Raw genomic sequence first — 16,704 nt, 5'->3', positions numbered from 1 at the left:
GATTTGTTTTGTTATTATATGCACACAAGGGATAGAAAAGGTATGTTCTATCTTCCAATTTTGTCCTCACTGGAAGATGTAATCCCAAGAGTACCAATTGCTGTGGGTAACCTTTGGTTTGAGGAAGGACTATCATGTGAGCTTGTACTTGACCCAAAAAGTAGGCATAGGCTGGACAGAGCATTACCAGGGTAAAAATGGAGTGATAGGAACAGAACTGGGACCTATTTGGCAGACATTAATCACTTCTACTCCTGATTTTTAATCAGGGATTTTCCTGTTCTTTGTGCAACCTGCAGTGTCACAAATTTTAAAAGCTGTTTTAAAAATTCTTCAGTGGAAAGAGTCAATATTCCCTGTGGGATGATGTGTCACCTGCTGCTTTATAGTACTGTTAATGTGCTGAGCTCAAAAAAGGCTTCTAAAAAAATTTGCGGTACTGCCATATTCTGATTTCATTGACTATTAAACTACTGCTGCTATGTTCTCGTTTCCAAATCAGGGAATAACAGACAACAATTAACTATCACAATTCTCATTATAACTGTTGCATTCACTGTGCAGAGTGTGTAAAATAGGTAAGAAAAACTAAAGTAGGGAACTCATCATGCCATTGGAAAGAATGTAATGATGTAATTCAGTACAAACTGAATTAGGAGATGGTAAACCAATAAAGCTTGTAATATACTTTGAAAGACCCCAATAAAGCCACAGAGAAACATTGCCATTACTACAGTCTCAAGCTATATCTGAAATGCTTAAAGTGTCCCCCCTCCCCCACAATGTACTTTATGGAATTCCCCCACCCCAGCACACAGAAATTCTTGCATGAGAATGAAAAATCTGCCTATCTTATATACTAATAACCAAGTGGTCCTGTTCTGTGGATGCTTAAATCCAGAAATAAAATATATAAAAACAAGATGAGACTCTGTAGCTTTAAGAATCAGATCCCTCTCAGTGGCTGTTGCTAGGCAACCACAACAGTATTCCACGATTGGTTTCTGTCAGTAAAAGGCAGGGTGGGGGGCAGGGCCCTTTCCAGGGTTGTTTTGGCCTGAGGGAGGACTTTTTCGGGCCAGGCCCAGAAGCAACCACTGGGTGACTTAATACCACAGTACTTGCCTGACACACCCAGGCATGGCTGCTTGCTACAGTTCAACCTCCTCCCCCAAGCCAGTGCAGTGTAGTGGCTAGAGTTTCAGAGTAGGATGTGAGAGACCCAGGATGGAATCACTGCTCTGCTGTGGAAGTTTACTGGGGGGTGACACTCCCAGCCACCACTAAGGTTTCTGAGAATATGTGTAACCCTTGCCCACTAGAGGGAGATAGACAGTTGGGGTATTCCTTATAAGGAAAAAAAGGCGCAATTTTCCCTGAGAGACTGGAGGGCCTGAAGCTGCAGGGAGAAGCACTCTCTCCTCAGAAACACTCCTTTCTATGAACTCTGTATTAATGTTATAGGACTCCTGTGAAGAACAGAAGGCCTCTCAACGTAGAGCACAGCTACAAGTTGCTGCAATTCAAGGGACTGACCACCATACAGAAGTCAGAAAGACTGAGACCTGGGTCTGCTTGAGTAAAACAGGCCTGGTTTTTTACATGATTGTTGTTATATATGCTTTATTATTGTATTGTTCCAATAAGATGGTTTTTTTCCTCAAGTTTGTTCATTGTAATCTTTTATAAATGCAAGTGTCACAAGGTGGGATCACACTGTCATAGACATGAACTCTCCCAGTTCTCAAATTAAGATAAATGTATCTGGTATTGCCCTTGAACAAAACAGGTTACATATGGAGGCGAGGAGTGTGATGTAAGCTGCTTTGGGTCACTATTGGGGAGAAAGGCAGTATGTAAATGAAGCAAATTAATAAATCTAGATGAAGATGGGGGCAGGTAAAAGATAAGTTGTTTAGTGGGTTTGGAGGAGGACATAGGGAAAGGTGAGCATATGGAGGCTGCCAAAAGGAAAAAAGGAAACAGTATGGGGAAGAGGATACAGAGAAAAGTGAATACCACCCCCATCAAGTCCTTACAGGTCTCCACCATGAAACCGAGTCTGACTCAGCCATAGGGGAGAAGCTGCTTGAAAATCAGGGCAGACAAAAGTGGGTGGGATGTAGAGAAGGAAGCAGGAAAAGGGAAGAAGCTATGGGGAACAGAGAACAGAAAGAGGACACAGTGGGAAAGGGGAAATGAGATGCCTCCTTGCGGTCCCACACTTGTTAGGAAGGACTCTTTTCCCTGTTAGAATTCTCCTTCCTCTCACCCTCGTTCACTCTAATCCACATCCTCCCATTGAATCCAGCAATGGAGAGTACTAAAAACTCCAATATGCTATTAATTCAGGTTGTTTACTGTACAGTATTTAGAGGCAGCAGGGTTTCATGAATGGGCTCTTGTGCAAATTCTTGAGGACAAGGACTAGAATATGCTTGCAGATTCCAGGTGATGTTAATTGTACTCTTGGGTGGGACACAGAACTGGCAAGCTACAAGACAAAGGGAGCCCATTTAGGGTTCATCGTATGCACATGGCTACAGAGTGACAAATGAGACTACCAGGGACTGCTCCTCAGCATTTGCGTAGGTTCTGAGAGTCTGGAAGGAGGAGGAGGAAGAGATGTGATAGTGAAAGAGACTGGAATTAACACTTCAAAGTGGGATAAACGTATCACATTTTAATGCAAAATGTAACTGGAATTCAGAAAGATGAAAGGAATAGACACTGTGGACTATATTATTGTGTACAGCCTGATATTGTAAGTATGCCTCTACCATGTAATTTCTGTGTTGTTTAACATCTTGTGTTAAAATGCTTATGCTTTGTTTCAGCTCTGTTTAGCTTTTTGCAATCCGAACTCTATTGCATTGTTTATTGGATGTCCCATCCTCTTGATTGTATGGACTTAAAACTGGGTAATCCATGAGTCTCCGTGAGAAAGGCAGACTATAAATAATGTAAATAAATAAACAGAATGAGTAATCTACTAAACTTAGATTTTAAAAGCCACATAAGAGCAATACAAAACATTTAAAATGAAGTCATCATAGAAGCACTGTCAAAGTAAAAAAAAAGACTTTATTGAATAAACGTACATGATCTGTGTACAAGCACCATCACACCCCAAGGCAGCTATTCCACTTGGTATGTGTAGTAGCAAAGTGTATGTGCACAATATATACAGACTGAGGTACAAACACACACACATGGACTAACTCAAAGTAAATCACACACCTTTTCCTGTCCACCAAACCCACCTCATCTAGAAAAATAATTTCAATGGGCTAATTTTATGCACTTCCTTTTTCATTTTGCTAAAGTTTGATTCTGTAACATTAAAATATTAAAAACAAAAACGCCAAACTCCTTGAAGGAGTACTGTCATTATATCTTCCAGTTAATCACACACAAAGCCTCAATGCTGCCAATCCAGACTAACTGCGGGGCTTAAATTAACTCTAAGGACTGGATTTGCACAAGCAACACAGACTCTCTCATGGTCTTCTATGGTGAGCCCAGCAAATGTGTGCATGCATCACACAACCTGTGTTTGTTCATATGGGGAGCCACGGCTGGAAAGCTGGACAAGTCTCTTCCTACAAAAGTCTGAGGAAGAGCCTAGCTGCATCTGAATTTTATACACAAAGACTGCAAAATTGCCATCACTTTTTTTAAATAAATAAAACCCAAGCACATATTTGGTTGAAATGCCCTTTTATCCATTGTCAAGTTAAAACAAACAACATAGAATCTGCATTTGTAAAAATGGACTAATGTTCAACTAGAGACAGACTATTGAAAATTATCTGGTGGCGATTGCCCAGAAAATAGTAAACAGTACTAGCAAGCTCCAGGCTCATTCCTCTCCAGCAAAAAACTGTAGTTAACATATATAGGGGCGAATGTATGGGATCCAGATCTTCTGTAAACCTGAACTGTTATTAGTGTTTTATGCAACTAAGATGAAGTTTACCTCTACAGTACTTTGGATGAAAGGAAGCAGGATAATTCATATTCCATATACCCCTAAAGATTAATACGAACCTGGGAACATCCACAAAATGACAGATCATCCCCATCTCCAACCATCTACGTTAAACTAGAAATAAGCCTGTTACTATATATGTAACTTTTTCCATTAAGGTATATTAAAGCAGTTAATTATTTGGGAATCAAGAACCATTGCCATGCCCTCTGAAGAAATATTTCTCCCAGACTTAAATCAGAATAAATATTTTATAGAACTCCTTACAATGACAAATTAAGACAACCACAGACAGGTAACAACAAGCATTTGTTTTTAAATGCTACAACAGCAAATGCATAATATCTAGTGGCATGAAGGATAGCCAGTTTACACTGATAACCTCTCTGTACACAATGAAGTATTGCCAAGCTTCCACCTGGTGGAAATTCTATGCAACAAAAGAGAGCACGGTTCCAATCTCCAAAATGGCATGTCTGCCATTCCCCAGTAGTTTATATTGAAAAGTGCACACATTTTTCCCTATGCCACTGATATGAGCTCCAGAGCAAAATGAAGGCAAAGTAAGTTCTACAAAGGTTGTTTCGCCATCTCACTGTTCTTGTTTCCTACTGTCATCCCGTTTTCAAAAAAATTAATTCTGTCCTGCCAGGAACAGGTGCAAATTCTCACAACTTCTCCTTCATATACAATGGTAGTCTTCAATTTATCTCTCTTCCATGGAAAAATACAGTATTCATGGCCATAGATTATACCTGCATTCCCACTGAGAGACTTCAGAAAGGTAAGCCTTACTAACTATGCTAAAGCTATTCTAATATCAAAAATGTTCTGTAAAATGAGGCTCAGTGTAAAAGCCAGCTCATAAAAGTTACTAATGTGTAAACTTTTTGTGCAAATATACCACTGAGCTAGTATCATTGTAATATCACTTAAAATTAGTGCAAATGTTGCATAAAATAAAATCTACACATCTTGTCTTAGCAGTATAGGACCTAATTTCTACCTATTTATGTAGCAGGACTGTGCTTTGATAATATTCATGCTGGTGATCTGGACTCACTGAGCCAAAACTTCGTAACAGTAATGGGTTGAATCCAGACTAAATTGACTGTTTCCACTGATTCACCATTCCTGCTGCAGACCCCCTTCCTGTTGTTCCTCAGAATCTTCTATCCTATGAGAGCAGCATTTGATCAGTAAACTGCAGAGTGACATTGGAGGCAGGTAATCTAATTCCAGTAGTGAAAAATTTACTCTGGATCCAACCCATGTTTCAGGATTAATTCATCAACAGCAAGAGCATGTGATGAATTTGCTTGGTTTTACCCTGAAGTGCCTGGAACCTCCTGCCTCACTCACCATACAAGGAGAGATGCGCTCTTCCAATGTAAATTGCACTGAAAATATAGCAATCTGAGGAGCACTTTGGAGCATGAGAAATAGGTAGGGAGAAATAGGTAATTCATCACTCTTCATATTTAAAGCAAGAGTATATCAAATGTTTTAAAAGGGAAATAAGCTTCTAAGTAATAATCTCCCATATTAAGTTACCTACACTTAAGTGAAGCTATTCTGTTCAGAAACTTACTATAAACACTGAAGTGCTTGTTTGGCTGTTTTGCTCCCAGCTCTGGCTAGGAGAAGTCCCAAATATGGCTCTGACACAGGTGTGTGAAGCAGTCATATTGCTTGACCGCTCCAATAAAGAACTTCTACTTTCTGTAAGAATCATATGCTCATTTGAGCTGGGAAACAAAGTTTAGATGCTTTTGGCTAATTGAACAGAAGTATTAAATTTCTCAGTTCAGCCTATATGCATATTAAAACTTTAGAAGCTAGAAAGTGATATAAAAAGGTAAAGGTAGTCCCCTGTGCAAGTACCAAGTCATTACTGACTCATGTGGGGACATCGCATCATGACATTTTCTTGGCAGACTTTGTTACGGGGTGGTTTGCCATTTCCTTCCCCAGTCATCTACAGTTTACCCCCAGGAAACTGGGTACTCATTTTACCGACCTCAGAAGGATGGAAGGCTGAATGAACCTTGAGCCAGCTACCTGAACCCAGCTTCTGCCAGGATCGAACTCGGATCGTGAACAGAGCTTCGACTGCAGTACTGCAGCTTACCACTCTGTGCCACAGGACTCTAGGACTGTAGGAAAGTGATATATTCAATAATAAATGGATGTCATACCTCACACAATGAAATATATTTTATAACCAAAATTAAGTTTAAAAATGACCTAACAATCTGGTTGGACTCGGAAGCTTCACATGTTAGCACACAATTTTTTCACTTTACAGTTATGTATTTAGCACATGGCCTAGACAACATTATGTGGGCCCTGTCAAAGCAAACTGGCACTTTAATTTTTTTTTGTCCAGGGTTGTAAAGAAGAACCATTTCTTATGACTTATAACAGCAAAATAGTGAGAATGTGTAACATTCTACTCAATATTTTCTACTAAAAAGGCCAGTTTCCACCCAACCAAAACACTTAGGAATATTCATATTTTTAGTGTGGTGTAATGGATACGATGCTGGACAATTTTCTGGGTTTGAATCCCACTCTGCCATGGAAACTTGCTGTGTGTGACCTTGGACCTGTTGCTCTAAGCTAAGCCTACCTCACAGAGTGGTGGTTGTAAGGATAACATAAAGGAGGGGAGAAAGATGATGCAATTCGCTTATGGTTCCATGATTGAGGAAAAAGGGGGAGATATAAATATTAAAACTGAACATGTATTGACACAATTTAACCCCTTTAGAGTTTACTGGATTGGTTTGCTTCAATACATGTTTTCACATGAAGATGGCACATGTATATTTTACCACATTGAAAAGTCATGATCACATGTTCTCAGCATTAAGTAAGCCAAGAGAGACATGTGCATCCTCATCTAAGTAAATGGCCCTCATGTCACTCAAGTTAGGTTCTTATTGAATTATGACTAGTACAGCATCAAAAAATTTGGTTTTTAGATTTTGCATGGTCATTGCTTCCCATTTGTTCAGAACCTGTTTTTAGTAAGTGAGCATGAGAATTTCTATTGTAAAACTCACTCACTCACTGTGAATACACAACAAACTACCAAGTTACTTCTTTTTAAAAAGTCCTTTCCATACTGCATCCCCAAGTTTAACATGCATCTTTCTCCTTACTTGATGACATTAGCACCAGGAAGTCTCACCTAAATAAAGAATATTAGATTTACTCCCTCTCATCACAATCTTCTGCCCATAATCTGACTGATATTGCCTTACTATTATGGGTCATATAACTATATGTTGCCCAAGCCTGTCCATGACTCCACAAGTATTTCCACACACACATACACGCAAATAAAGAAAGGGGCCTGGCTGCAAGCAATGGACAAGACAGTAATGTATACTTAAACATATGGTATCCATATAAATGTTTGCTAATGATCTTTCCCTGCCTCTTCCTTCCTCACAAATACTATAAGCGCCTAAGAAATGAAGCCCAACTTTATTAAGTGCTGCTGCCAGCTTACTTTTTCTCAGCACTGGCCACTATTTTCCTTCGTTCTCACTCCCATTTTCAGGTCACACCATTTACTATCACAGATTACACTAGAACTAAGATTACACTAGAACTTAGGTAAGAGCTTGATGCAATCTCTAAGTTATCAAGAGGAAGTGTTTTGGAACAGAATCAAAGAGAGAATGTGTGTGTGTCTGTCTGTGGTGGATTTTCTCCTCTCAAGGACTGGTAATATGATGTTTAAAGGTGACTTCAAAGTACTGAGATTCTTAGTTCCCACACATTCATTGCTCTAAATCCAGAAAAATATAGTGTATAACTAAAACTCAAATCCTTACAGAGTATTCCGTTTCTAATGGGAGTAGGTTCACAGATAAACCGAAAGAGGTATTTCCATTCCAGCCAAAGGCTAATCCCTAGGGCTCTCAGGCCTTATCAAGCCAGAGAAATAAAAGTTCCGTGCTATCTTTTCCCATTGTCTCCAATCCTTACAGCTGCAGAACACAGCTACTCAGAAAGCAGGATAGGACCAAAATAACTGTAGCTGCTAGAAGAATCAAGAACCTGACCAGATGGCTGGGAGTAAAAAAAATCAATGGCAATGCAGAACTGAGAGCTGTGTGCAAGTTAAAGTGTTACTGTCAGGCACTTGTGGTATTAGAAACTGTTGGCACGATGAGTTCCAAAAGAGCCTCATAGGTCCCCACCACAAATCCAATAAAACCCAAGAGACTGATCACCACATCTTTGGCTAATGTAGCCGGATGCATGCCTTCAGAGTAGTATGTGGAAATATCCAGAAGAGGTGGAATTATCAGGGCTAGTGCACTGCTGCTCACTGAACCCACCAGAGAGATGACAATGTCGAGCCGAGGAATCAGAATTGCTAGCAAACCTGAGAGACAAAAAAGGGTACATTTGTTATGACTGACATCTAAACCAGAACATAAATTCCCAGCTAAACAAACCTAGCTAAACAATAGTTTATGACAGATTGAACAGAGCAGTGATCCCCAATGTGGCTTCCATGGGCAAAACATCACCCACTGATGTGTCTCCTAGCACTGACTTGATTCTTCCCCCAAACAAAGAGGCAAGTTTAGCTTTTCCGTACCCTCAATGGAGCACAAGATACTTCAGACGATCCAAGGAGGCATCACCTTTAAGTGTGTAGAGAGCCTCCATTCCAAAACAGTTCTCTCAATCATACAAGCTCATCTGCGTTTGCCTGGGATCTGTGGTAAAGTACATGCTTTGCACATATATAATTATCGTGGGACAATGTTGGTAAAGACCTTTGCTTGAAACCTTGGAAAGCTACTTCCAGTCAGAATAGATACTTGGCCAGATGAATCCATGTCCTCATGTGATATAATGCAGTTTCACACGTTCTTAGGTTCTAGGCTCTATGTTCACCTTCCCTTTTTGCTTCACAAAACCTAGTTTTCTATAGATTTAAAGACTCTACCAAAAATGTAGCTCATTTTCATCCCCACAGAAATCAAGCTGCTAAAGCTGTGGGAAAGCAGTCAGACAACTTGAGAAATAAGTATTCAATTTCCAGCTCTATTATGACTCAGCTTTAGAAATGCATTCCTTATACTGCAATCCTAAGCACACTCATTATAGAAATCTTCAAGCATAATTCTTATAATTCAGATAAAGTTGCTTGAAAATGGCACTGTGTGCTATCATCCCACAAGAGAAGGAACTGCAGCTATTTCAAACAGCTTCAGCCACTACAGCAAGTTTATGTTTGACAAGTTGTTTTTTCTAAAATTGTTGAAATCAGTCAAACCAAGTGGAAAGTGTTCTATAGTGGTTATCATATTGGACTAGGATCTGAGAGATCCAGGTTTGAATTTCTACTCTGCCATTGAAGCTTACTGGGTGACCTTGGGTCTCTCACATACTCTCAACCTAATGCACCTCACAGGGTTGTTGTGTGCATAAAATGGGAGAGAGGCTAATGATGTAGACTGTTCTAGATCCCTATTGGTGGGAAAGGTGGGACATAAAGTTATTTAAATAAATTAATTAATGTATACCCTTGCTTACAACATTCATGAAACATCAAAGTTAATGAAACAAAAGAAGAGTAATCACAGCAACAGGATTTGAAACATGAATGCAATAGGAAAAGAGGATTTGTTGTGATTATATCTAAACACAAACCAGACTACTCCCATATTGGGGTAATGGATGAAGTCATAATATAATCTGTTCCAAAGAGAACAAAGCAGACATAAGAAGTGGTCACAAGTACTAAGCAGACTGCTGAACTAAAGAAATGGTTGAATCTATAGTAAACACAACTGACTTTCAAGAAGTTAGTCTCCATAACTATCTGATATTGACCCTGGAAATTTTATCTCACTTCTCTGTTTCTTCTCTGGCTCAGTGTTACTGATGGCATAGCTGCACAAAAGTTGGAATATAAAGTATTTCATGCTTGAAGAATGAACCTGGAGAATGATGCAATGATATGACACAAGATAAGCCATCAGCCCAATTATGTGGATCAGAATCAAGAAAGGATGAAGCACAAAAAAAACCTGAATGTAAAAGAGAAGTAATCAAATGGAAAAGCAGGAGAGGAAACGGTCATAAGCACAAAAAAGGAAGATGAAAAGTCAAGCAGGTATAACCCTACCTAAAGCATACAGAACTTGTGGTGAAAAGCAGATACATTACAACAGTGTTCCAGCAGGCATTCCACAGCCATAGAGTCAGGAGGTCAGAGAATCAAACTAAGTGACTTCTTACAGCCAGACTGGATTGTTCACACTTCTATAGCAATCCAGAAAATTTCTAAATATAGGAGCTGGCTGTACACGAGAATGTGGTTTTAACACATTATTTGGTAGGTTAACGTCATTTATCCCTTTATTCATTCATTTATTTATTCCAATATTCATTCTTTACTCTCTTGAGTGCCCAGAAAACTGTTTGGCAATAGAACACATACATTTTATGCCTCAAGACATGGACATGGATTCAGGGCTGTTTGGGACCTGCAGACCTTGTTGAAACATAGGCATGTGCAGGGAAAAGATTCCTAGAAGGCATTTAAGAATGTAAATTCTAGAGTTCCAATGACCTGAAATCAGCATAAGCTGCAGCCAAATGGATTCCACAAGTGAATTTTGCCATGGGAAGCTATGTTGGCAAATTTCCTGTACATTCAGAAAGAGAATTTCCAGCCTCTCGCTACCAGCAACCAGCATTACTCTGTTAAAACAGATGAGCATAACTACCTTACTAGGCAGAGGCTGGATAAATTGTCATGACTTCTTCCTTATTCCTAACAGTCATTGGCTTGCACAAGCTGTGCCACTTTACAAGTGTGTGCACACACTCACAATGAGTTATTACATTGATTGAATATCATTCTACTGGTTGAATCTCAACCACTGAAGAACACATTTCTTAACAAATGACAAGGAAAACATTCATCAGTTTTTGCCTTATACTTACATGTTGCACAAACCAGACACGTTCTCAGGAACAGGTTGGTCCACAATGCCCAGCGTTCAGGGACCTGTGACACAGCCACTGGAATGATTATTTCTGCAGGGACGTAAAACTGCAATGCATAAGTGAAGAAGATCCCAAAGGAATAGAGCAGCTTGACAGACTGATACAACCTGCAAATGATACAAGAATCAACAGTTACATCAATTCATCCTATGATACAAAGGAGTTAAATTAAAAAACAAAAATCAACATCACTTTTTTCCAGGGGCTTTGCCGTGTAATTACTGTTTTCAGAAGAATGTGAAAGGGACAGCAGGAGCCTGAATGAGTGACTCGAGACTTTGCAGAGATCAAATAGGATTAAGAAAAGGCACTTTCCCTAATCAAATGATTTTACAATTTAAGCAGAAGGCCTCCTCCCTGGCCTTCTGTTTAATTTACAGCACTGTAGCAGTTAGAGTGTCCTTGGGTTCAAGTCCCCATTTACCCATGTAATTCACTGGACGATCTTGAGACGGTCACTCTCTTTAAGCCAAGCTTAATTCACTGGATTGTCATGAAGATAAAATGGTAGCAGGGAGAACCAGGTACACCTCCCTTCTCCATGGATGAAGGAAAATCATACAACAAATTGATACAACAGATAGATGTATAAGTAAACTGACTAAATAGTGGCCTTTTAATTATATTGTTTAATGTGTATCCTTTTTGACCCTCTATTGATTTATATGTTTTTGTTACAGATAATCCAAAACTGTGAAAAAAAGGAAATTAAATGAAAAAGGAGGCATGGACATTAGTAGGGAGCAAATATTATAGAAGAAGACCAAGCCCTAATGTCCTCAGACTGGGAGAAGCTCTGAGCCTTAGAGGGCATGCAGTAAAAAGCATGCTGCCACACAACTGGTTACTGTTCAGCATCATACCTGGCTTTTCCCCTGTGTCCCTAGCCAGGGAGAAGACCTGTAGTTCTGGCAGGGGAGAACGGAATAAGAAGTGCAAGCAAGATGAAAATGAGGGGAATCCACCACAGTGGCCTAATGAGAATTGGGTTTGAGGGAGATGCCACTACAAAGCAGAGCTGTGTGTTAAGAGAGGAGCAACACACACACCCATCAGTGTATTTCTGTAACTAAGCTAACTTGCAGAACTTCCTGGATGAAATAGAAGGGCAGAAATCAAATTTTAAGAAATTAAATGCTCTAGTACCATAAAACTGAAGTCCTGCTTCAATCTCCCTCTCATTTTTGAATCACCACTAGCAGCACATAGTCAAACTTTTGGAGAAAAGGGCAGATGTGTAAAGTAAGAGCCAAAATTAGAACACACAAAACGCATACAAGGAGAAGCTCATGGTTCTCTGGATATTTCTGTTGAGGATACCAGATTCAGTACTTGGATAGTACATGCAGTATACAGACTGACATTACTACTGTTATCAAAAATATACTAGCAACAAACAGGCCTGGCCCTTAACTGTAGCTAATCAGAAATCTCAAACCTTTACATTCTACCTTCATGGTAACATTGAGTGTTTGTTTGAAAATATAGTTTAAAATACATATATTTAAATTATTTTCATCCCGTGCTCAAGCATGCATGATTCTATCGTAGTTTTAATTTTTAAAAAACTAAAGCATATCTTTAAAGCAGTTATCATCTGGCTCACTAATGAATATTTCAGTTTTCACTTACTACCCCTCTACTGCAGCAGTGTACTTGCCAGCATTGGCCCTGATGTAAACGTTCCATGTAATTCTGACATCATTATCATTTGAACTTTTACTGGCTTGACTCAAAGACAAACTATTTACATAAAACTGAAGCTTTTGGGCAAATGTGGCAGACAAAAGGAAGATCTGTTTTGTTACTATTGATGTTCACCCTGTGATTCTATAGGATGGTGATTCTTTGGTGTTTGATAGTTTCTGTTGATAATTCCTTGGTGTCCTAAACATGTACAGAGGCACTAAACCTCTAAGACGTAAAGGCAAGATAAAAAAAATTCTCACTATCCTGCAAGGGACAAAGAAGGAGTTATGTTATACAGCAACATGCCAACGTAACAGAAGAGTAAGTTGTTCCAATCCTTATGGCATCAAAGTCCAAATGCAGTACAATCTCCTAGTCTGAACATACAGTCCTTTGTATGTTGAAAGAGTCAACTACGCCATCCTTGAGATAAAGGGTAGGGTGGGGGAGAAAGGATTTTGATCTCTTTTGTTCAGAAACAAGCACTGTAGAGTTGCACAAGAATAGCTGGAAAATACCAAGAAACTCTAAAGGTCACAGGATCCCATTGACAAGAGAAGAGGTTTGTGAAACTATTGGCATGACTGGAACAACCAGCTGAGAGAACTCAAAGAACAGACCTGATATGACAACCAACCTCAACTGTGGGTCAGAGCTATTGTAGGTGATAGTTTACATAAAGCAAGAAGGTAAAGGAAGATTGCACCACTTGCTTGTGACTAAACAAAAAAGCACTCCCATGAATCTAGTTGTTACCAGGATCGAGAATGTAAACCAGACTACTTTGGACACATCCAAACTTCAGAAAATTCCTAATCTATATGTTTCATTCAATCCATGGCCAAATTAATAAACAAGTGGAAACTTCTGTATAAGCACACAACTGACCTGTGGGCAGAGAGTTTGGAGTTTGCCCAAGAGTTTTTGAATCTTGCTGGCACAGTCAAAAGAAAGCCTTAAACTCTGGTTCATATTGGCAAAAGAAGCACACATTATTTTCATTTGGATGAAGTACATTCTTCGCAAAAGCAGTCTAAATTATCATTATACTCTATTTGACAAGGCACTTCCTGACATCACCCTATTAGCATGCTTATTTAAATATCAAATTGTGATTTTTAGCAAGTGTAAGCTGGCAACACAGAATACCTAGTCACTTACTAGCTATAATATGACAAGTGACAAAACTTGGATGCATCTGGCTTTGAACTGTGCCTCTCTGTGATAGACTAAAACATGAAATGCTAGCCTCATGGGCATTCCACCTTTAATCCATTTTGGAAATTATTAGCCCTTAGTTTGAGAAGGATACTGGAGGAATCAGGTTAGTGTATAGTTTTAATGTTGGATATGGTTTTATGGTTTTAAATTATGTTTTGTACTTTGTATTATATTATTATTTTACTCTGTATTTATTGTTATTGTAGTCTAAAAGTGTTGTTACCCACCCTGAGACCATGTGCAGGGAGGGTGGGTTAGGAATTTAATAAATTAAATTTTATTTAATTAAAGTAAAGAATCCACTAGGGAGTACCATAGTTCCTCTTGTTCAGCTTTACTTTCATTCCTTATAGTAAGCATGCAGATGGTAATCAGAAGTATTTCCATTTCTATTTAACTACCCTGCCAATAATGGTGGTAATTAAAGAGGTTATTTCCAAATCCTTTAAAACTAGAATTTAGTGTTTCTTAACCATAAGTCATTCTGAAAACCAACTTTCTGCAAGCATCATAAATTTTCAGAAGAACATTTTTCTACAAGCAAAACCTGAAACTCACTTTTTACTTCCATAGGAAAGGTTTGCATTCAAATTGAAGTGGTGCTACCCAGTTCACTCATTAGTTTTCTTCAAGGATAACTCAACAGCCTGATTATCATGCCAAGTCAAGATTGCTCCTCAGAACAAGAATGGATGAACAGGTCCTCAGAAAACAAATGCATCTCTGGTATGAGTTTTTGGGTCTGTAGTGTTCCTTTAGGTTCAGTTAGCCTTCCAAAAAATCTGTAAATGCACATCTTGCATCACAAACAGTAAGCAGCCAATCAAAAAAGCTTCCATTAGGGAAGCTGCCAGTAAACCAGTAACTTTCTTCAAAGAAAATAAGTGCAGGCACTTGTCCAGCTCAGTTTTGAACTTTGGGATGAGTTCTTGAAAGTGTTGACAGAACAGCCTTGGCAATACTCAAGATGTAGTAACATGCATCATCAGTTGACTTAAGTAGCCACAGATTCACCACAGAATCTCAGAATCAAGAAAAGAGAAAGCAAAACTTCTGATACTGGATCAGGGAAAGGAAAGTATGAGTGAACTTGCAAATACAGCGTTTGCCATGCTACTCTTTTGAAATAACCATCGGCACAAATGGTATTTATTAGAGCAATCAATATTTCTAACTCTCAAAAGGGCCCTATCAGCTGAAGCTTAAATCTGTGGGTCAGAGCCATGGAGAAAAGAGATTTTTCTATCCAAGAATTCAGAAAAATCTGAAAAGTTTTAAAAGTGGAGGACTAATAGAGGAATACGTGACCGAGCAAATGTAGGCAATGCAAGCTTACAATCAGTAGGGGTAGAATACAAGCTCCTGGATCAGCAGAGAACTGCTCATTCCATATTACTCTGCTCCAGAAGAACCACCAACTGCTCAAGATGAATAGGAGGGTCTGTCTCTGTTCAATATTTTAAAATTCTGCTCTTTAACTCCACCCCAGGGATTTTATTGGGATTTTTTGTGTGTGAGAGCTCAGCACAGCTATTATGTTGATGATCATCACCCTGAACCCTTGGTATAAAGCAGAATAGAAATCCAAATAATATGGTAAGAAGAGGTCTCACAGAGACCATTACTTTTCAGCTGTAAATATGGCACAACTCTTCTCTACACACAAGAAAGATTCTGCTCCCCAGTGAATCATTTTCCAGTAATGTACAAGTTGCACTTATGTAACAACTTTATCTCAAGAAAAATCACTGTCTCTTTGCTGCCAGTACACCATGTTGACAAGTGATACGAGACTTAAGACACAACAAGATTTAGGTCCAGTAGCACCTTAAAGACCAACTAGATTTCCAGGGTATGAGCTCGTGAGAGTAAGCACTCCCTTCATCAGATGCTTTGTTAGAGCTGAGTTAAAGTATATTAGGAATGTATGTGGATGATGACAAGAAATTGCTCTGTTAGAACTTGCTTACACATCCAGCAACTACACTGTACCAACAAACAACTTACTGTCCCATAACAAAATTTGCTTGGCTTCAAACAGTACACTGTTCAAAAGGCATGGTTTTGGTGACATTTGTGGGGAGGAGACGCATGCTTCCTTGTACAAATATAGTATGTACAATGGGTAAAATTGATAATGCTTCATGAAGTACTACATGATAGGCTGAAGGCAAACAAATTAGAAACACAGATAGATTGCTAGGACAGATCATAACCACGAGACGAGACAGTTCTTGAGGACCCAGAATACTTGAAGGGCTTTGCAGTTCCCTCCCCTTGAGAACTGCTTCTCACCATATTGCAAACACCCCTCAGCATTCTTCCTGCTATTCCCATTCTAAACCACTCCAAAGACCTGTAACTCTCAACTCCTATTTGAACCATAAATGAAAGAGCCTTTCTTCCTCTCTTGACTCACCAACAATTAGGCAGATTGAGTGTTATGCTGGGCTTGATGTCCCCTCCAAAACGCAAGTATCCTAGTGCTCCCAGGGTGATGTAGAGGGTAGTGACAAGTCCCATTCCCACATAGAGGATGGTGGGAAACTGCTGAGGGTTCTTCATCTTGTTTTCTAGAGGGAGTATCTTGGGGAGAGGGGAGAAACAGATTTGAATCAATGTACCACTTTAACTCAATCTTAACTTGATAATTGTGTCACAACCTGCTCACCACTCATGCAAGGCAGCCCAATGTTCTGTCTCTCTTAGCATGCTCTCTCCTAACAGCAAGATGCCAAGGAGGTCATCTCAAA

General features: G+C 39.2%; 1 protein-coding gene across 1 annotated transcript in view; it reads right to left on the bottom strand.

The window, feature by feature from the left end:
* Positions 1-3,064: 3,064 nt before the first annotated feature.
* LOC129328983 (proton-coupled amino acid transporter 1-like) overlaps positions 3,065-16,704 on the bottom strand; it is a 31,432-nt gene continuing 17,792 nt past the window's right edge. The window contains exons 9-11 of the mRNA XM_054978342.1: positions 16,371-16,537; positions 10,979-11,148; positions 3,065-8,396 (exon numbers count right to left, since the gene is read on the bottom strand). Coding sequence (XP_054834317.1) covers positions 8,143-8,396; positions 10,979-11,148; positions 16,371-16,537 — 591 coding nt within the window. The 3' untranslated portion in view covers positions 3,065-8,142. The remainder of the gene's footprint in view (positions 8,397-10,978; positions 11,149-16,370; positions 16,538-16,704) is intronic.

The sequence above is a fragment of the Eublepharis macularius genome, chromosome 4 (genome assembly GCF_028583425.1).
Source record: "Eublepharis macularius isolate TG4126 chromosome 4, MPM_Emac_v1.0, whole genome shotgun sequence".
Classification (NCBI taxonomy): Eukaryota; Metazoa; Chordata; class Lepidosauria; order Squamata; family Eublepharidae; genus Eublepharis; species Eublepharis macularius.
Note: the sequence above shows the minus strand (reverse complement) of the source record. Positions and strands in the feature narration are given on the sequence as shown.